Source organism: Mesoplodon bidens (genome assembly GCF_964165515.1).
Source record: "Mesoplodon bidens genome assembly, chromosome: 4".
Classification (NCBI taxonomy): Eukaryota; Metazoa; Chordata; class Mammalia; order Artiodactyla; family Ziphiidae; genus Mesoplodon; species Mesoplodon bidens.
Window position 1 is genome coordinate 49,690,182 of NC_138160.1, and position 22,414 is coordinate 49,712,595.

The following is a 22,414-nucleotide window of genomic DNA, read 5'->3' on the forward strand; positions in this document are numbered from 1 at the left end:
AATTAGCTATCTTTTTGAAAAATGTAGAAAGGAATGATACATTTTATCAGTACCTTAATTTTTCAAATTATGAGTTATACCTTCTAAATTCATTAGGGCTTTTCCTTTGAAAAACAGGTGAACTTTTTAATTGAAGTATAGTTGATTTAAAATATTGTGTAAGTTTCAGGTGTACAGCAAAGTGATTTGGTTATATATATATAGAATCAAAAAATATATATACATATTTGATTCTTTTCTATTAAAGGTGTTTACAAGATACTGACTGTAGTTCCCTGTGCTATACAGTAAATCCGTGTTGTTTATTTTATATATGGTAGTGTGTATCTGTTAGTCCCATATTCCTAATTTATCCCTCCCTCCCTTTTCCCTTTGGTAATCATAAGTTTTCTATGTCTGTGAATCTGTTTGTTTTGTAAATAAGTTCATTTGTACTACTTATAGATCCCAAATGTGATATCATATAACATTGTGTCTTTCTCTGTCTGACTTTACTTCACTTCGTATGATAAACTCTAGGTCCATCCTTGTTGCTGCAAATGGCATCATTTCATTCTTTTTTTTATGGCTGACTAATATTCCATTGTGTGTGTATGTTTGTATGTATGTACATACCACATCTTTATCCACTCATCCGTTGGTGGACACTTAGGTTGCTTCCATGTCTTGGCCATTGTAAATAGTGCTGCTATGAACATTGGGGTGCATGTATCTTTTTGAATCTGAGTTGTCATATTTTCCAGATATATGCCCCGGAGTGGGATTGCTGTATCATATGGTAACTCTATTTTTAGTTTTTTAAGGAACCTCCATACTGTTTTCCATATGTGGCTGTACCAATTTACATTCTCACCAACAGTGTAGGAGGGTTCCCTTTTCTCCACACCTTCTCCAGCATTTACTATTTGTAGACTTTGATGATGGGCATTCTGACCAATGTGAGGTGATACTTCATTGTAGTTTTAATTTGCATTTCTCTGATGATTAGCGACATTAAGCATCTCTTCATGCCTGTTGGCCATCTGTATGTTTTCTTTGCAGAAATGTCTATTTAGGTCTTCTGCCCCTTTTTTGATTGGTTTGTTTTTTGTGTTTTTTTTTTTTTTTTGATATTGAGCTGTATGAGATATTTGTGTATTTTGGAAATTAAGCCCTCATCAGTCGCATTGTCTTGAAATATTTTCTTCAAGTCCACAGGTTGTCTTTTCATTTTAAAGCAAGTGAACTTTTGATAAATGTTTAGTGATTTCATTCACAAAAAGACATAAATTTAGTAATTTCATTTATATAAAGGTTAATTCCTAGTTAAATCATTTAGGGAAGCATGTTTAAGTAAATTTTATTTTTAAAAGATCTGTTGATATATGGATATGCATACTAATTAACGAGCATAATAAAGTTTGAAATGCTTATAAGGAGACTGGGAAATAGTTTATTTGTGTCCATTGTTATGCCTTTATGATTTTATTTTAAAAAGATACTCTTAAAAGTAAATTTAATTTTTGCACAGAAGAACCATTTAGAGTGGTTTGTTGCAGCATCCATGAATAAAATCTGCTTGTAAATTAAAGTAACAAATTGATCCTTAAGGTTGTATTCTTTATTGACTTTTGCCCAAAATGTCACACAAGTAGGAATGTGATTACAATTACCATTTGAAATATCTTTCATCTTTATATGTAACAGTGTTTGGATTCTTTGGCTCAAATTTGGGCTCTTTACATTAACCTCTGTGTGAGATTTGTTGCTTGGACGAGGGAGAATTGCATTATACAGCTGCAGACTTGGGTCCATTTTGAAAGGGTTTATCATTAGCTATTAGGATTGGACACTTGTAAACTTTTAAAAAATTTGCTTTCCTCTCTCCCTTTAAATTAGGTGCTCTGTGGATGTGTATAGTTTTAAATCCCCACTGCAAGTTGGAGCAGAAGGCCAGCTGGCTAAAACAGTTGAAAAAGTGGAATGGTGTTGATGTCTGTCCATGGGAAGATGGAAATCATGGCAGTGAATTACCTAACTTAACCAATGCTCTGCCTCAGGGTGCAAATGCTCACCAAGGTGAGTACACAGTGGTAGTCTGCTCACTTTGTATCTACCTAATTGTGCATCTGCGTTTATAACAGTAACTTACAATAGATTTGGGAAAATTATTTTACTCACTTAAGAACTTACCATAACTCACGGACTTAAAATATGTTTTGATATGAATGTGTGTGTGTGTTTTAATTTTTATGTGAGACCTTTCTATAACTTTTTTTCATATTCTCAGAATACAGATGGATATAATACATATACTACTAGTATGTGTTAAAATTGCCTATTAATTATTTAGTGTGAATATATTTTAAAAAATCATGGAATAGGTGGGTAGTATATTGTAAAACAAAATATTGAGAGGCTTGAGGAGCTGTGTGTTTTTATATCTGTTGGTCAGTTCATATTTGGGCTACTATACAATTTAATCAGTTAAAAATTCTTAGTTTTAGAATATAGCAAGTAAACATTTAATGACTGGGGCTGTAGGAGCATGGGGTGCTGCTGGCATTCAGACCAGGAAAATTCTTTATTGTGAAGGACTGTCTAGCATCCTTGTTCCCACCTACTGTAGGCTAATAGTGCCCTCCGGTCTTTGGACAACTAAGAAATGCTCCCAGACATTTTCAGATAGCCTCTTAAGAATCTTCTCTCATTTCTGTACTGGTTTTTGTTTGTTTGTTTGTTGTTGTTTTTAAGCTTCTCCCTCTCTATTGGACCCACCCATTTAGCTCAAGTCTCTCTCATGTTAAAAAATCTTTCCTTGCCCCCATCGTCCCCACTGGCTACCGCAGAATTTCTCCTCTCTTTCAGAACCAAATCTTTAAAGTAGTTAACTCTTGCAAATAAAAATTTCATTCACTAACTCTGTCACTCTTCTTGTGTAAGTTTGTGCTGCTGCTCCCCCTTTTTTGAGAAAACTTGGAAGACTTTAAAGTTATGATAGATGCAAGGTGAGAGTGAAATGACATCAGAAGGATTCAGGAATCAAGACTGTCATTCTGTTTTCTGGCCCCATCTGGAGTTGGTACTCCTAGAAAGAGCTGGACAATGTGCTGAGAATGAAATGTGATGTTAGCATAGTATTTTCAGTCTCTACAAAGAGAGAAAATAATATGTATTACTCCATAGGGACTTGTCCAATCAAAAAGAAGTTTCAGGCCTTGGGAAAGATGATTGTCTGGCTCTCCTTTGTCTAGAGATATTTGCCTTGGGAATTCAGTATTTGAAATCTGTCGTATCTTTATTGCCCATGATGATTTTATTTAATAACTTCAAAGAAAATAAATCTACCCCTTATACCCCAAGTTTTTTTCCAGAAGCTCAGAATTTTCAAGTTTAACAATTCAACATTTATTCTCTTCTATTGCTAGGAAAAGGTATGCTTACATCTCCATAGGCAATAAATTTGATTTTTTTAACTTTATTATATTTGGAGGTTTCTCTGTGTTTCACTCCCCACCTGCTTTTTTGACTGCCATCCTAACATTTTACAGTTTACTTTTTTACTTCCCATTTGGTTGCTTTCCCCTTGGTTAAATATGAATATTCCATAGGCTTTAGAAAACTCTTAGGAAGTGGTCCAGCCTCCGGAAAAAAAGAGTTCATTTCATTTATGGTTTGGCCCAGGGATATGAAGTCAGGACTGGTTTCTAAGGGCAATATTTATAGCTGTTGTGCTTAAAGGCACCAGGGCGCCTCCTTTTATCAGAACACCCACATTCTCCAGAGGGGCTGTCAGAAGATACATACCTACAGAGGGGCTCGGGTGCTCAGCCTGCAGTACTTCTGCTGGAGGGCTGAGCGGGCTGGCAGAGGGAGAGCCTTTGGTGACAGCAGAGCCCAGCGGCCATGCAGCTGGGCAGCGAGTGCATGTGGTACAGACCATGGGCAGAATTGCATGTGTTTGCACATCAGAGTGAAAGTGAAGCACAAATCAGGCCCTGTCTTCTCTGAGATTGTTAGAATTAATTGACAACATTAGAATCCACACCCTTAGAAAGAGTAGTGTGTTTGTTTTTTAAATATACCTGAATGACAGCCTTTTAAAAACTTTTTGGGTTAAAAAACTAATATTATTTTATACTTTATTTAAAATTTTTTACAAATTAGTGTTTATCATTTATTTGTTTGTTTGTTTGTTTGTTTATTTTGGCTGCGTTGGGTCTTCATTGCTGCACATGGGCTTTCTCTCTAGCTGTGGTGAGCAGGAGCTACTCTTCATTGTGGTGCGCGGGCTTCTCATTGCGGTGGCTTCTCTTGTTGCGGAGCACAGGCTCTAGGCATATGGGCTTCAGTAGTTGTGGCACACGGGCTCAGTAGTTGTGGCTCACGGGATCTAGAGCGCAGGCTCAGTAGTTGTGACGCATGGGCTTAGTTGCTCCACAGCATGTGGGATCTTCCTGGACCAGGGCTCGAACCCATGTCCCCTGCATTGGCAGGCGGATTCTTAACCACTGCACCACCAGGGATGTCCCTGTGTTTATCGTCTCAACAATTTGATTAAGATCATCTGTTTCTATTTTCTGTTATTGCAAAAGTCAAAAAAAAACAGATATCTAAGATAAAAATTGACCATAATTTTGATACTTAATCAAATCAATTTTTGTTTGTATATCTTTTCAGTCATTGTCTATGTAGGTTTTTTTTTTGTTTCCATGCTATTATAGAGCTTTGTATCTTACATTTTCGTTTAAATACCAATAGTATTTAGTCTTTTTTGTTACAGTTGGTTGTATCAGACTCTTAGAGCTAACCACTGTCCTGGTGTATGTCCTGTATGTTTCGTTATGCTCTTACAGTCACATACAAACATGAAAAGTTAAGATTTTAATTTTTTCAGTGGAATCATACCCACATCTTGCTTTTATTATTGATACCACAGTGGGTCAGACAGAACTCTCATTCTTTTAATAAGTGCATAATAATACGTTGCTTTCTAAATTCTCCTTTTAATTTTAAATTGTTTCTATGATTTGAGTTAAACAAAATAAATGAAATTAGAAAGCCATTTAAAAATACTTGTGTGAGGGCTTCCCTGGTGGCGCAGTGGTTGAGAGTCTGCCTGCCGATGCAGGGGACCACGGGTTCGTGCCCCAGTCCAGGAAGATCCCACATGCCGCAGAGCAGCTGGGCCCATGAGCCATGGCCGCTGAGCCTGCACATCTGGAGCCTGTGCTCCGCAGCGGGAGAGGCCACAACAGTGAGAGGCCCGCGTACTGCAAAAAAAAAAAAAAAAAAAAACGTGTGAGATTTGGACTTTGGAATATTTGCTTGATTGACTATAAGAAGTCATGGAACCAGTTTCTTGTTGAGTAGGGGTATATTTATTCTACTCTGCAAAAAGCCCTGGTAGGTTCCAAAGGCTATTAAATGTAGGGCCAACTCTTCCCATTTGCAAAGTGTCCCTCTGTCTGCTGCTAACAAGGAGTCTGGGCAGGGGCCAGAACAGATACATCAGTATTTAGGCCTCTCAAATTATGTCATCCATGCATTTTGATACGTCTGCCATTCAAATACAGATGTCTAAGTCCACCTGAGACCAAGCTGAAGTAATGTCTCTTTCTGTTAAAGACCATTCAAAAGCCTTTCAGAACAGCCTAAATAGCTGAATTTGGAGTGAGGTTATCTGTGTTTTGATCTTGACTGCCATTGTCTGGCAGTGTGACCTTGGCAAGTCACTTTACTTCTCTCAATTTTCAGTTCCATCAGCAGAATAGAGGGGTTGGTCTAGATGAGTTTTCAGAGCTCTTCTTGATTCAGTTGTATTTTGATTTCTATGATTTCCTTTATGTCTGTGCTTAGCCAAAGTTCCAGGGAGAGGAAGATAAAACTTTACCAACTAAGGAAGCTCCAGATTTTACTTCTCATTTAGTTAAGCCTCAGAACAGTGAGGGGTGATACTTGAGCTAAATAAAGCACACATAAATAAAAATAGTTTGTTACCCTGATTGTCAGCTGAGGCTCTTTCTAAGGTTTCTGCCACAGTTTAAGGTAAGTCTGGAGTTGGGGACCGAAGGGGTGGGAGTGCAGGTAGAATTTGAACGATTTTTTCCAGAAGAACTGAATAATCCCAGAGGCTGGGGTAAAAATACCCTTTATTCCCCAAACATTTCTTTTCTCTGTCAGGTCCTGAAACTTGAACCCTCTTCGGAGTGTGTGCTTCTGCTCTTTTGTGATGCCCTGGCATACACTATGCTGGGGACATCACACCAGTCATGGAACCTGCACAACAGTCAGGAGGCAGCCTGTAGGGGCAAGGTAAGTGCGCTGGTTTGTTTTGTAGCTATGTTGTGTGGCTTTGTGAAATGTTAAATATATGCATTTATGCCCTTTGGGATATAAAGTGACATTTAGTCATTATATCCCAAGAAGCATAATAGTTTTTAATTGTGCAAAACCGCACAATATAGTTAAAAAATACAACCAAAAGCACAACCCTTCTGCGTATTTTTAAAGGCTGATTGCATCTTCCTGAAAGGTTCCATGGCTGGTGTCTCATCTCTTGCATAGTGTTTGTGAGAGCTGTTGATCCCATCAGGGCAGTCCACCACAGCACCTCAGAAGTGGGGAGCAGTGAGTTTTCATGGGATTTTTGTGCCGAGTGCCTCCTTTCAGTGTATTTGGCATGGAAACTAGACTTGACGATTCTTTTTGCAGGATGCCTTTAACCTTAGCTCTGATGGCTGCAGAGTGTTTGTGTTTGATAAAACAAGTGAGTGAATGAATGGTGGCTCTTTGGTCTGATTTGCCTCCTAGTACTTAAGACATGAGAATATTCACCCTTCATCCTTCTGCTTAGCGGGTGCAGGACAATGTGTGTGGGTGTGTTCATGAACATCTGGCCACAGAATGGTATGGTATGACTGATTTATTCACATGTGAACAATAGCTGACACGGCTTTCTGAATTGTGGAAAAAACAGATTCATCGAACAGGCCACATCGGACAGTGTTCACCCGAGCCATCGAGGCGTGCGATCTCCACTGGCAGGATAGCCACTTGCAGCACATTATCAGCAGTGACCTGTACACCAACTACTGTTACCATGACGACGCTGAAAACTCCCTCTTTGACTCCCGCGGGTGGCCCCTCTGGCATGGTAAGTGGCTAAACCGGAAAGACATTTCCATGACTTACTTCTTTGTTTAGTTTCTATAGCATTATTGGAGTGGGAGGAGGAGAGTTGAGGGATTCAATGGGAGATGGATGAATGCTTGGCAATAGGAGTTTTTCATTCAAATCCAAGTTCAGAAATGGTTTCTTGTATCTTTTTAATAGTATTTCAGGGGAAAACATCTTACTGTTAAATCCTGTTTTTATAGATATATCTGATAATGGCAACCTTCCCCCCTTAACTTTCTGTTGTAGAACATGTTCCTACAGCCTGTGCACGAGTAGACGCATTACGTTCTCATGGGTACCCCAGAGAAGCACTGAGACTAGCAATAGCTATTGTTAACACGTTAAGACGGCAGCAACAGAAACAGCTGGAAATGTTCCGAACTCAAAAAAAAGGTAAATGTGTGAAGGAGTCTGTTTCCATTGGAATGGGATTCTTGGTGATGATGTCACTAGGTTTTATGCTCTTTTGGGAGAGAGAACTTTTAAAATTAGAGCCATGGTGATGGCTTTACTCACCACTCATTTGAAATATTTAATAGCTGATCTATGAGAAATGTTAGGCATCCCCCCACCCCCACCCGTTGAATGTTGTAAGAAATAAAATTTTTTTACAAGTTTCTTAGGTTGGTTAATTTTTTAAAGGGGAGGTTTTTTTTTTTTTTTTTTTTACTGTTTGAGTTATGTCGTATGTCGGAATTATCTAAAATGCAAGTTAGCCAGATATTTCATTTTGTGAAAGAGCATTTTAATTGTGATAGTAAGGGCTCTGGGGGTAGACTGCCTATGTTGGAATCCTGGCAGGAGGTCCCAGCTGGGAGACCTTAGGCATTGACTTGACTATGGAATGGGGCTCGGTTGAGGACCTGTCTCTTAGAGTTGTTGAAAAGATTAAACTAGTTAATTCCGGTAAGGCACTGAAAGCAGGGCCTGACAGAGTGTGGAAGCACTATAAAACAGTTTAATTGTAATAATTTGTACATCAGGACATGATATGTATTTAAAGCGATTAAACAGAACTCCTGGGGACTGCTCTGGTGGTCCAGTGGTTAAGACTTCGCCTTCCAATGCAGGGGGTGTGGGTTCAATCCCTGGTTGGGGAGCTGAGATCCCACATGCCTCATGGCCAAAAAACCAAAACGTAAAACAGAAGCAATATTGTAACAAGTTCAGTAAAGACTTTAAAAATGGTCCACATCAAAAAAAATCTTAAAAAAACCCCACTATACTCCAATGAAAGCTAAAAAAAAAAAAAACAGAACTGGATTTTTCAAATTCTGTAAAATAACATTCGATGAGCTGTCAACTGACAGGACACATTTAACTCCTCTTTATCTCAGTTTATTAATCTTTTAAATTTTAAGTAAGCATTACTTAGTAGTAGTAATTGCAAAAGGCTTGTAACGTGCATAGGCCCTGATCAAAAGAAAGATATATGTATGCTTTTTGTGATTAATCCGTGCACTTCTTTTTCTTCTGTAGGTGTAAATCTTTTAATTTTTGTTTGGTAGGATTGTTTTATTTTTACTCTGGAATTTTATATCTTATTCAGAGAGAAGTAGTTTTAGCTGTGGTGTTTTTTTGCTTATGTTTTTGTTTTATTCCTTGGGTGATTTTACACACATCAAGGGTACAGCTAAAAATTATCAGTTGTTGAAGTGGGCTGGAGATTGGAGCGAGTGTTTGTTGTAATTTTTGATATCCTCTATATTATTGGAAGTATTAAAAATGTTAACATTAGCATTTATATGATGAAAGAAAATTCCAAAGTTACCATTGGAACCAAGGAAGGGGGAGCTCAGATGGGATTGGAATGTGATATCCCCAACAATCATTACTTTGTCCAGTTCTTTGTGTTTGTCATATCATCACTGGTTACCAGCTGTATTTACAAAATATGTTGCTTGGCCCTTTGCAAAATTTTTCTGAAATCTCCCTCCCCCTAAACACACACAATCTATGGCCAAAAGACATTTACCTCTGAAAAGTATAAAAGATTGAAACACTCAGGCTAAGAGAGAGTGAAGTACTTTTTTTTTTTTTTTTTTTTTGCGGTATGCGGGCCTCTCACCGCTGTGGCCTCTCCCGTTGCGGAGCACAGGCTCCGGATGTGCAGGCCCAGCGGCCATGGCTCACGGGCCCGGCTGCTCCACGGCATGTGGGACCTTCCCGGACCGGGGCACGAACCCGTGTCCCCTGCATTGGCAGGCGGACTCTCAACCACTGCGCAACCAGGGAAGCCCAACAGTTATTTCTTATGGGGCCAAGATTAGTAAATGAAGTATCTTGTACATTTTCAATATTATTTGGCATGATATGTCAACTTTTTAAAAAATTGAGATATAATTGACATATAACATCTTAGTTTCATGTGTACAGCATAATGATTCCATATTTATATATTTTGAAATGATCACCACAGTAAGTCTATATATAAATATATATATGTGTTTAGAGAGAGAGAGAGAGAGAGAGAGAGAGAGAGAGACTTGTTCCTAAGAGTAATGCTCATATTTCTGTTTTCATCCTGGTTGTGTATATGAAAGCCAGTGACAGAAATTGAAGGGAAAGACCTTTCCAAGGAATCTAGTACCCACCTTCTATAAATTTTAATACATTGTGCTAGGCCATGCTTTATTTTTATGTACTAATAGTTGATAGTCCAAAATAGAAGACTTCTAAAGGAATACTGAACTTGCAGAATGGCTTTTTAGCTATTTACAAGCCAATATTTTTCTTGTATATTTTATATTATATATAGATTTTATTATAGTTTCCTTTAAGAAGGAACCACTATTATTTATAACTTTAGTAAACACTTAGATGTAAAGTATTGCATTGTTTACGATAATGGAATATACCTTAAAATATTTGCAGCTTTTCTCTCAGCACTCTAACTTGAGAACTTGAAAGTTCTAACATTACATGAAGAAAATGAAAAGGATATGTTTCATCCAAATTATATGTTATCTTCTGCTATAGTTCCCCTTTGTGGCAAAGGTCCTCTCTTAAATGACTTACAGATCCACGATAAGGAAGATTTTTATAAGATGATAGGGGAATAATTTAATAAATATTCATACAGAAGTTCAAGTCCGACCCAGGGTACAGCTGCCTTCTAGACTCCATTTTAGATAACCCAGTGAGCACTGACTCTGAGAGTATCTTCTTAACGTAGTTGTAGAGTTAGTTATCCAATGGTAATTCCAGGGGGACTTCTTAGTTCTCTCTAAAGCCACTCCTAGGAAGTGAGGAGAGTTGTCCTTAGCTTCTCAGGTAAAAATTTAGAATTCATTTTCCTCATACATCATAATTTAATAGTGTAAGTAGTAATGGACATATGAATTAAATAGATGTTTGAGAGCTGTCTTGGGAAGTTAGCACCATTTATATTGATTCACAGATGAACCTTTAGAACTTAAAATAGTTCACAAGTTGGGGATTTTATGTACCCTTGTTTTTTAATGAAAGAGGAATTTTAAATTGAATTTAGTATTAATTTGTCAGGATGCTGGAAATGGTAAAGCCTTTCTGTCCTCTACTTCTCTCCATGTCTCAATTCCCTTTTCTTACAAAGAGCTACCCCATAAAAGCATAACCTCAATAACCAATCTGGAGGGCTGGGTTGGACACCCCCTGGACCCCGTGGGCACTCTTTTCAGCAGCCTGATGGAAGCCTGCCGCACTGATGATGAAAGCTTCCCTGTGTTCTCAGATTTTACAGGTAAAACCATTGACATTTGTCTCATGTGCTTTTTTTCCCCTAAACCCTGAATGGCGTTCATCATTGGTCACTGTTTTTCTTCACAGTTTGTCTTATGAATCCATATAGTTAACAGTACTAGCAGTTAGCAAGAAAGGGTGCTCACACTTTTCAGGCAGGCTCCTACAAACTGGGAAAAGTCTTATTAGAGTTGACAATCGGCAGCATGTGTCAAGAACCTAAAAATATTTATTCCCTTCTAGTCAATGATTGTACATCTAAGAATTTATCTGCATTTATGACTATTTTCCAGCATAAAGATATAAAATAAGAATGTACATCATGTGGGAGGGAAGAAGGATTGTCCTTTCACTACTCCCATGGCTGGATTAGCTTGGAGAGTTAAGCATCTAGCCTGTGGTGGTTGCCTTCATGGATTATGGGTGACCCAAACTCTATCAGGAGGGTGAGGGTATGGTATGACTTTGAATTCACTTTTCTTGCGAGTTGGACAGTTGAAGTTTGTTAAGAATTTCTAATAGAAACACCTTAAGAGAGATAAGAGAATCCTCAAAGAATCCTTCTCTTGTAATAACTGATGACTCTTTGATAACAAAAAGGACCATGAAATTGAGTTACATATATGTTCTCTACTGTTCTTGTTATAAATTACAACATTGTGATAAAAGTATGGAAAAATGTTTTTAACGCCAGGCTTTAAAAAATTGATAACTATTGCAGTCATCATGTAATTTTACTCTTGTTTAATTAAAAATTTATTTACTCTTAGGTATGCTTAGTATCTCTTCTTAGATTTATAGTTTTCTTTGGTGATTCATCTTTAGGGAGAGAAAAATATTTGTAATATTCTATCCCCCAGAACATAAATGTTTAGTCATTCATGGTCATTTTTTAAAAGATATTGGAAAACTATGTACTTTAACCTAAGAAACATGGTTTTCTGGCTTTCTTGGAGTTAAGTCAATAATTTATTTAAGAGTACTAGGTAAAATAGATCGTACTTATCAGGGTACCTGCAAGTCATTTCTGAACTCTGATTTCTTTTGTGACAGAGAATATGGGACAGTGCAAGTCTCTGGAATACCAGCATCTACCTGCACACAAATTCTTAGAAGAAGGGGAATCCTATTTAACGCTAGCTGTGGAAGTAGCCCTAATAGGGCTGGGACAGCAGCGTATTATGCCTGATGGGCTGTATACCCAAGAGAAGGTTTGCCGGAATGAGGAGCAGCTCATTTCCAAGCTTCAGGAAATTGAATTGGATGACACACTGGTGAAAATTTTTCGCAAGCAAGCAGTCTTCCTATTAGAAGGTAGTATGATAAAGAACTTTCTCACTTGTTTAGCCCATTTTATTTAGCCACTCAGCTTTCTTATGTTGGGAGTACACTTAATATGGTGGTTATCTTGATTGGTATGGTCACTGAGTGTCATAGGCATGTTCACTTTGCAAATAATAGTATCACTTAATAAACAAGTTTAGATGTTTACATGTTTATCACTTGATTTAGGTGGTCATGTAAGATAACCTGCTAGAAATGAGCCCCATTTAAATGCCACCAGCTTTAAAAAGGACTTTTTATTCAGTCTGTGTTGTTCCTGAGATGAATGCAAGTTTGATATTTAGTGAGTTATTGCTGGTAGCCATATTCCTCTTTGCTTGATCAATTAAGTAATAAAATGGAAATTGGCTGGTATTCCTCCAAATTATTGGCTGTTACGTTGACGTCTAGGTTTTGAACATATCATTTGCACATGCTGACAAAGGACCAAAGACTGCAGAAGTGAATTTCCACTGCGCTAATTATTTCAGAGAATACATTAGGTATACATTCATCAAAGTAAAGGTTTCATAGAATCATTAAGGCAAAGTCTAGTTTTCTTCTTTCTATAAGGTCAAGAGCTAAAGGGCCTAACAAATTTTGGATGGCATTATTTTTTTTAATGTTTTTTTTTTCCTTGAAAAGAATAAGTGTAATTAATGTGGTAGCCTGATCTTTTACACAGATTTAGGTGATGTCAAATCTTTTAAACTGCTTCTGTCTCTCAAGTACATGTGTGTTATTTCTGTGGATTTCTCTGTGATTAATAAGCTCATACAGTATGGTATCTTCATCTTATATTCAGAATGGCTATATATAGGGAAGGGATTTAGAGAAAATAGCATTTCAAAACTTTTTATATGTCCAAACATCAAGATCTATTTGAAAAAAAATATTTTCATTAAATATATTATACATTTATGTGTTTTAGAAGTACACCTTAAAGGAGAAATATTCTTCTGAATAAAACATGCTTAATTTTGGTAAAAATTCCTAATAGTTTTTTTGAAGCACTCTCCTGAAGTTTTTTTTCCCTAAAGATAAAAGCCCATCTTGACAAAGTTCAAATGATCTTGATCCTTTCATTACTGTTTTAGTTTCCTGTCATATATTTCCTTTTGATACAAGCAATATCATTAGCCATAAACTTTTCTATGCTGGCTCTTAGTAACTCTTGGTAACTGCCTTTTGATTTTCATTATACTGAGGGAAAAGATGAGGATGTGTGGTTTTCAAAGTTGATAGTGTCTGATATCTGTTCATCACTTACCTTTTCAAATGTCTCCGTGTTTATTACTCATGAATATTTTTTAACTTTGTCTTAGTCTTTGATTAGTCCACACCTTCCCATTAAACATTTTACTGAGAACTGTGCTCTGTAAGGAGTGCTGATGACCCACCCCAGCCTCCTCTCTTTTCCCAACCTTGCTAGGCCCCAAAGAGTGGTTGGTGCAGGACAGGAAGAAGTCCAAGGGGAAGCCAAGGGACCATTTCTATAAACTCCAAAAGATAAGCGCTCCATGATTGAGATGACTGCACTGGGCACCAAGGTCTCCATACACTTATACTCTGTGAATTTCAGGGGCAAATTAGTTAGCAGACTCAGGTATCTGAAAAAGAGGAAGCAGTAACCCTGTCTTTTGTTGCTGAGTGTTAAATCACTTCTGGACACAGTATGGGCACATTGAATCAATTGGCATATTGGAAAAGCACTTCTGGGGAACTTAGATTTCAAATTTCAGTTTTTCATTTTTCAGTACACCAGAGTTCAGGCATTACACTGACTATTTTTTTTTTTCCATTTTTTTTTAAGTTTATTTATTTATTTTTTTAATTAGTTTCTGCTTTATAACAAAGTGAATCAGTCATACATATACATCTGTTCCCACATCCCTTCCCTCATGCATCTCCCTCCCTCCCACCCTCCCCAACACTGACTATTAATCAACAAATAATTCTGTGATACCTGACTGAATGTTTTGCTTGTTGGGAGGTGTTATTATGTTGATTATGCATCCTGGCCTTCCCTGCATAGTATAAAAAGGGAACTTGATGGTACAAGGGAAACACTGAAAGGAAATGGAAGAGAAATGAAGATGGAAAATATACAAGTTTGCTATAACTAGTCCTTAAAAAAATAGAGTTAATGTCTTAGTCTGCTCAGGCTGCCATTAAAAAATACTACAGGTTAGGTGGCTTAAACAATAGAAATTTATTTCTCACAGTTCTGGAGGCTGAGAAGTCCAAGGTCAAGGTGCTGGCTAATTCAGTTTCTGGTGAGGGCCCTCTTCCTGCCTTGCAGATGGCTGCCTTCTCCCTGAGCCCTCACAAGACAGAGACAGAGGTCACTCTTTCTGTCTCTTCTCATAGGTCACTAATTCTCTTGGACCAGGTCAAGGCCCCTATGATCTCATTTAACCTTAATTACCTCCATAAAGGCCTTATCTTCCAGTCACATTGACAGTTGTGGCTTTAACATATGAATTTGGGGGGAGGGCAAACATTCTATAATATAACAAATAATCTGGCCTCATTATATGAACTAAAGGTAAAACTGTAATGCCTTATCAGCTTTTGAAGAATATCAGATCGCTAAAACATTTTTAAATGTCTTAAAGACAAAAAAAGAAAAAAAGTTTAATAGATTTGATAAAATTAGAAATCTAGGATGGATTTTAGTTTGTCTAGGTAAAAAAATAAGTTATTTACATGACTTTCAAAGTACTTTAATAAGGAACAATTCAAAAATACCAACCAAAGAATAAAACAATGAAATTTAAAAACAACTTCTGTTAAAATTATCTAAAATGTATCATGCTCCTACTCAGTGCCCAATTCAGTAACTCCTCTCACCATTTCCTCTGAACTGCATTTCTTGCATTCTAAACTCTTCACCAGACTTATTTTTCTCATGGAAAACAAATGTGTTATGTCCTTTGAGCAGTAGTGTCATGATTCATAATTCTAGAAGTCATGAAACCGATGTTACCCAAAGGTGACATGGAAACTAATTTATAAAACACTTCACAGTCACAAAACCTCACAGCACCTAAGCGGAAGGTAGTTGAACTAACCACTGTGGTTTCCTTTCAAAATTTATTTTAAAAGTTGGTGTCGTCCTTCTTAGGGTAGCATTCAGAGAGCACACAGGGGAAGTCAGCTCTGCCGCCATGCCTGTCACAACTTACTAAGAAATGAATTTTGACAGTTTAAATATAATTTTACTTTTAAAATTGGTCTTTTGAAGCCCAAATAGTGGTAGAATCAGTTACTTTAATTTTTTTTTTCTTTTGCCTACGGTGAGTATTATTCTGGTCTTTTATTATTAATCCTTTATGAGAATTAATATCTATTTCTGCTTATTAGAAGCAACAATATTTAAAGTCTTTGTATTGGGATTTATGGTTCAGACTCCTCCCCATCCCTCCCCCTGAAACAGAGAACTCTTTTCTGGAAACCTGGCTTATTTGTGCCCCTAAGACTGACTGGGGCTGGGGCAGGTTCCAAAGTTAAGCTGTAGAGTCATCTGTGTATTTGAAAATCTGGATGCTCAGATATCACACACTGAGATAGGGTCTTTCTTAAATTCAGTGAGGTTTCCTGCTTTGGAGTGTTTATTTCTCTGAAGCAGTTATAATGTGAAAAAGTTCTGCCCCCATAGTTCTGTGATTCTCCTTTTAGCTGTGGCACAGGGAATTGTTCCTGAAGTGAATTTGATATCGTATACTCTACCCTGTAGAATCATTTTACTAAGAATTGTATTCGTTTCTACTATGTCACTTAGATTACATTCTTAACTAGATTAGCATTGTTTATAACTTTACATAAAAAATTTAAACTATACTTTACAAGAAGTCTTAGTTCCTTTTTTAGGAATGTAAAATGTGTATACTCTCTTCCTACAGCCGGACCATATAGTGGTTTAGGCGAAATAATCCATCGGGAGAGCGTTCCAATGCACACATTTGCCAAGTATCTCTTCACCTCTCTCCTACCTCATGATGCTGAATTGGCATACAAAATTGCACTGAGAGCAATGCGGTACGTATTCACAGCCCCGCCGGGCAGAGGCAATCCAAATCCCCCACTGGGAAAAATGGCTGTTAACTGACTTCTCATTCATTCATTTTTCTTGTAGGCAGCAGAAAGACTAAAACAAGCTTCTTGGGTTGTGGTGGTGGCGGTTTGTTGGCTTGTGTGGCTTTTGTTTTCAAGTGAGGGAAGAATGGTGTTCTCGTCTGCTGTCACTCATGTTCATGGTGGCTTTATCCTGCTTATTCTTGAAGCTAGAATTTGGGACTAGAGAACAACTTCAGGCCAAGTTTAACCACAAGGCAGCAACAGTTGAAACCTTCCTAAATAACGTAACTGTTTAGAAAAAAATAGATTTTTGAAGCAGTGGTAAATAACACGTATACTTGACTGAATATAGTAATTGAGAGAGGCCTTCACACCGGCTGTAATTACACATTCCATCAGTAGCTCAGGAAAGCCATCCTAGCACCGAAACACCTTTATGCTCCACTGGAGGATGAGAGAAGTTGGGAGCTGTATCTAGTGTTGAAGGCATCGCTATCTAGGGGTCTTCCAGCATTTGTTCGCCTCAGCTTTGTTTCCATCCGCCCCTCAGTCCCTCCTTTTCAGTAATAACAATTAGAACACATTCTCTGCTGCTGACCTTTCTGTTTTCACCCTCCTTTTAAAAAGTCAGTTCACAAAATAATTATTTTTATCACGAATTTGTTCTAGCTGAATATTTTTTAATGAACTCAAGATTAAATTTTTCAGTCTTATATATAGCCTTTTAAACTTTAAGGACCTGAAAGGAATATCTACCTTTCTTAAAACATGAGCTTTTTTCCTTTTGTCTTTTTTTTAAATTAACACACTTAAAAAAATTTTTTTTTTATTGTGGTAAAAGTCACATAATATAAAACATACCATTTCAACCATATTTAACTGTACAGTTCAGTGGCACTAAGTACATTTACATTGTTGTGCAACTCTTTAATTAACACACTTTTGTTAAAGTGCCGATTAGACCCTGTTATTGCCACCTAAAGACAAACCACCTACACACCTAAAAGCTTGAGGTGCTGGAGAACAGTTTGATTCCACAGAAACTTTTCATCGAAGATACTATCTCTGCAGCCAGTGTAATGGATTCAAAAACAATGCCTTTCCTGTATGAGTATAGCTTATAAGTTGCAGGAGGCCTCTTTTATGCAGCAATAGTGTGTTTGTATTTGTGTGTGTGTATATGTGTACCTGTGTGTCATTGTGTATTGAGGCTGACATCCTTTAATTTGACATGCTTTCCTTGGCAACATGAAATCTCATTAACATATCAGAGAAACCTTGAAAGTTCTCTCGTCTGTTTTTAAAATATCAAAAAATAAAATAACTAACATAAGCAAAAGTCCCCCACCAAATTACTTTATACCACTTGGTTTGTATTTTAGAGCACAATTTTATAAGTACATTCCTATTCCCATTTTGGGAAGCTGAAATGGAAGTTATCAGATGAAGACATGTTCAGCTCTGTACTTACTCAAATCCTAACAATTCTGCTCCTGTGGTAAAGGGAAGGGGATACTGTTATGATGCCACCAGATGCTATTGCTACAGTTACTGTAAAGTTTAAGGGTAAAATAGCTAAGGTTTCTCTGTGGTTCTGGCTCATGTGAAGGTATCTTTCAGGTGGGGAGGCTTGCTTTTCTAACACTCACAAGCTCATTTATGTCCACCCTTGGTTGCTGCCCAGGCAGTTCGTTCACGGGGGACACCAGCAGGACACAGGGGAATTGTTTTCCACCTCTTCTCTTCTGCCTGCCACACGCCCTCAGCCAAAGGATGGCCATGGGAGGGAGGTGGTGTGAACTACTAGAGCATCTCAAGGCAGCCAGGGGAATAGGAAGGAAAAGAGACAGGTAGCTTACTTGCCTCTTAGTCTTTCTAGAAAGAGAGGGGAGATACTGAAGAAGGGCATTTTCACAATCATTTTCTCATCTTTCCAGGGACGTTGACTAGTGTGCTCTACAGCAACTCTGGAAGGATCTGCCTGTGAACATAGGGATAGTCTGGGTTTTTAAAAAGCTAAATAGCAACCCCACCAAAATTCTTACTACTGAATTGCCACCATTCTAATGCTAACATCTCTGTCCCTAGATAAAAGGAAAAGGGAATGAGGGATTTGGCTTACCAGAGCAATAATTGCTGTTGGGTAGGGCCCCAAGCCCAGCATCACACCCTGACCATGCTAACTTCTCCTGGTCCCCAGCTCTTACTCCACAGTCCCTAACACTGGTGTACTTGAGGGAAGGTCAGTGTTTTGATGATTGTAAAAAAATTATTGCAGTTATAGCTACTCTACTAATCTCTTTGGTGCTTATTTATATTTGGAAGAGACCGCCAAGCATGTGCTTTGTTTCAATAGTTGTTCTTTATTTGTCAACATATTCTTAAAGATACATTGATTAAAGTAAGAAATCATGCTGAATTTATGCAAGACTGTCAAGGGACAAATACTTGGATCATTTGCATCCATCATCCCTGATATGATTGATAGAACATTTTCTAACTACAAATTTCTGAAGTAATGAGGAACTAATTATGCAGAAAGTATGAATATATGGAAAGAAGTCATTTTTGTTTTACTTTCCCTCTTACTTTGTTTTAATAAGTTAAACTTATTTGTCTCAGCTCTACACTGATTCCTAACGGTTGTAATCTCAGTTTTAAATATCCACTTGACTATCAGTTTCTTTTGATTTTTAATTTTTAATGAGTGAAAAGATTCAGAAATTTTACAGTAGGTAAACATTAAGACTTGTGTTTCAAACCTCTCCATTGTTACATGTCTTAATTTCCTTGAATGTTGCCGTTTTCTGAATGATGCTAAAGAAAGGAAACCTCTTAGGGTTAGGTGATGGGCAATTAACGAGGTAACTTTAGCATCCAGACAGCAAAGTGTAGCTGTACCAGCTCTTCCCTCACCGAGGACCCGAACAATCTCTCCCAGCATCTACCTGCTCCTCTGGCTTCTGGGCAGTCCCTGTGGCCAGGGTGATGGACAAGTGGTAACTAAGAGCCGCCTGCCTTGTCTTGTCATTACAGGTTGCTAGTGTTGGAATCCACTGCTCCAGCGGGAGACCTCACCCGTCCACACCACATGGCATCCGTTGTTCCCAACCGGTACCCTCGTTGGTTCACTCTAAGCCACATAGAATCCCAGCAGTGCGAGCTGGCATCCACTATGCTCACTGCAGCCAAAGGTACGGGGTTGTCCTGAGGCCTCATGATTATTTTGTTAGTTTGCCTTTTTATTTTAAGGGTCATGTTTTCCATCAGATTCTCAATAGTGGTGCTTATGTTGTAAGGGATCCTTTTCTTTAGATGTTAGCTTATGAAGCAAAACAGGTGCTACTCATGTGAGCCGACATTTTCCTTATTTAACTGCATCATTAAACTTGCTGCTGGCAGAGTTTGGGTTTAGTTACCATGCCATGTAAATGGTGGGTGAGCTTCAGAGGCAGATTAGAAAGTTGGGTTACATTTCTTCTCCCTGAAATATTCACCAGAAATAAAAAAGCAGGAACCTGAGAGAACTATTTGCTGTCTCATGTTGGTTCTGGTTCACATGAGCTTTCAGTCATGAGGGTGTGTCTCAGTGTATCTTTTTCCTGAAGCTGGGATTCACAGACATGCAATAACCTTGGGACACTTAGTTGTAACATCTGTGCCATCCATGAACATTTCATGTAAAGTAACTTGTACTTTGTGTTTTGTTCCTTTTTTAACTCCCTGTGTGTGTGTGTGTGTGTGTGTGTGTGGTTGTGTGATTTTTGTTGTTGTTGTTTTGCTTTGCCTTGCTTTGCTTTGATTTGGTTTCCCCTTGTTCATTGCAGGCGATGTTCGGAGGCTGGAAACAGTATTAGAATCCATCCAGAAAAACATTCACTCCTCATCCCACATCTTCAAGCTTGCCCAAGATGCATTTAAAATAGCAACTCTCATGGACAGTTTGCCAGACATCACTCTTTTGAAGGTGTCTCTGGAGCTGGGCCTGCAGGTATGTGACTATGGTCTTTCCTGGAGCACCAAGGACTGCTAAATAAAAGCATCATCCTACGGTGTTGCTGTTTGTTTGGATTTTTTAGTGCAGGTACATGACTCTTCGGTGCACAGATCTGTTAGACTTCAGGAGAGCACTGTGCTTCGCAGTTGTGGTCATTCCCACCTGAACCAGACTGCCGCCTCATGTGTAGGACTGTACCTTTAGAAGCCCTGTTTGTGTCTTTCAATAAAAAATCATCTTCTGTATTAGAGCCTTGACATCACTGTTTCTCCTTTAATGAATTGAAGAAGAGTTCTTCCTATACATGGCTTAAATAAAGCTCTCATGTATAGTAACGATTCATTTGTTAGGGTTAAATTTTTAGAGGAAGTACGGATATTTACTGATGTTTGCATTTTCATGATAGATGGACAGTTCTGACTCCTTTTTTATAACCCTGAGAAAATTAGGGTAAGTGGGGGGGGGGGCTTCCCTGGTGGCGCAGTGGTTGAGGGTTCGCCTGCCGATGCAGGGGATGCGGGTTCGTGCCCTGGTCTGGGAGGATCCCGCATGCCGTGGAGCGGCTGGGCCCGTGGGCCATGGCCGCTGGGCCTGCGCGTCCGGAGCCTGTGCTCCGCAACGGGAGAGGCCACAGCAGTGAGAGGCCCGCGTACCGCCAAAAAAAAAAAATAATAAAAAAATTAGGGTAAAGGAAGAGGGATTGGGCCGGGGTCCAGTTTCAGCTTCAGCAGGCCTTAGACATATCACCGAGGACATTTTGAGTTAGTCATGCAGATAGATGTTTGCTTCCTTATAGTATCTGAAAAGATTACTGTATAAACCAGGAACTGAAAAGTTTATATTTCTGCTTTTCTCAGGTAATCTCTATTAACAATTGTTTTTCCCTCCATAAAAAGCAGTGAAAGAAATTGTCATCTTCTAATTTTCTAAAGTATGGGGACTAGAATGCCCCAATTAGATGGTTAATATGGTTTTCTAGTTATGGCTTCTCCTTAACAGTGATTAATAAGGTTAAAGAATTAGACTGTAGAAAAATGCACTTGCCACTAACAGTACTCTACAAGCAGAGGGCATGGGAGATTGCATTTAAGCTATACAATGACATTTTAGAAATTTTCTTTTAAAAAATAAATTCTTGTTGTTTGGCTTATTTTTGTTATCATTTTCCTCTTAAAGGTATGATGCAGAAAGAACCATTAACATGAGTTTCCTGGGTATTTGGAATTCTGGCAGATTTTTTTGGTAAATGGCAGATTACTGAGAGCTTGCTCCCTGCCTCATTCTTCCTGGGACCCAGGAAGGAATCCCATAGGACCTTTCCAAGGCTTTAGGAGTATTATGTCCCTAGATGCTCTGAATCTTAAAAAATGAGGGAAGCAGGATGATATGGTTAATTTGATCTTGGAATCTATTAGAAAGTAAAAAACAAAATTAGATTGCTAATGATGCCAAAGGTGATTTCTTTCTATAGACCTGGGGTTATCTTCTTAATCACCAGGAAGGAACAACCAGAGATTGAAGGGATAACTAAAACAATTATTTAAAAAAAAAAAACCTCTTTGCCAACTGAGGGTTCCTAGTCAGAATTAATTCATGAGGTGGCTCAGAAATTTAGAACCATGGAATGTTAAAGCTGGAGAGGAGAAGAGGGCGTGGGCTGTGTTCAATGTGCCAGTCCAGCCCTTGGATTTTGCAGAGGAGAAAAGTGGTCGATTGAGTGACTTGCCCAGGTTGCCGCGTCTAGTCAGTTGGCCTACCAGGAGTAGAACACAGACCTCCTGCCTCCCAAGGCCAGCAAGGGGAGCTGTGGGTAAGTCCAAATTCATATGCACAGCTTTATTCCAAATAAGGCTCTCCATCCTCCTGGTAGTAGGGAGTCTGCCTAGTAATTTATACTTCGGAATGAATTGTTTTCTTTTTCCATTGACTTAGGGATAATCTTCCAAAACATTTTGTTATCCTGTCTTCATAGGTTATGCGAATGACACTGTCAACCTTAAACTGGCGCCGGCGGGAGATGGTCAGGTGGCTGGTAACGTGCGCTACTGAAGTGGGTACGTAAATCAGGGGCAGGGGCTCTCCAAGGTGCCTCGTGCTCAGATTTCACTTATTTCTGGGTACAGAGAAGAACATTTT

General features: G+C 38.4%; 1 protein-coding gene across 1 annotated transcript in view; it reads left to right on the forward strand.

The window, feature by feature from the left end:
- ZSWIM6 (zinc finger SWIM-type containing 6) overlaps window positions 1-22,414 on the forward strand; it is a 209,648-nt gene that overhangs the window by 182,943 nt on the left and 4,291 nt on the right. Inside the window, exons 5-13 of the mRNA XM_081233380.1 lie at window positions 1,879-2,058; window positions 6,959-7,135; window positions 7,405-7,551; window positions 10,733-10,879; window positions 11,932-12,192; window positions 16,107-16,242; window positions 19,318-19,475; window positions 20,109-20,272; window positions 22,251-22,332. Of these exons, the coding sequence (XP_081089506.1) occupies window positions 1,879-2,058; window positions 6,959-7,135; window positions 7,405-7,551; window positions 10,733-10,879; window positions 11,932-12,192; window positions 16,107-16,242; window positions 19,318-19,475; window positions 20,109-20,272; window positions 22,251-22,332 (1,452 nt within the window). The remainder of the gene's footprint in view (window positions 1-1,878; window positions 2,059-6,958; window positions 7,136-7,404; window positions 7,552-10,732; window positions 10,880-11,931; window positions 12,193-16,106; window positions 16,243-19,317; window positions 19,476-20,108; window positions 20,273-22,250; window positions 22,333-22,414) is intronic.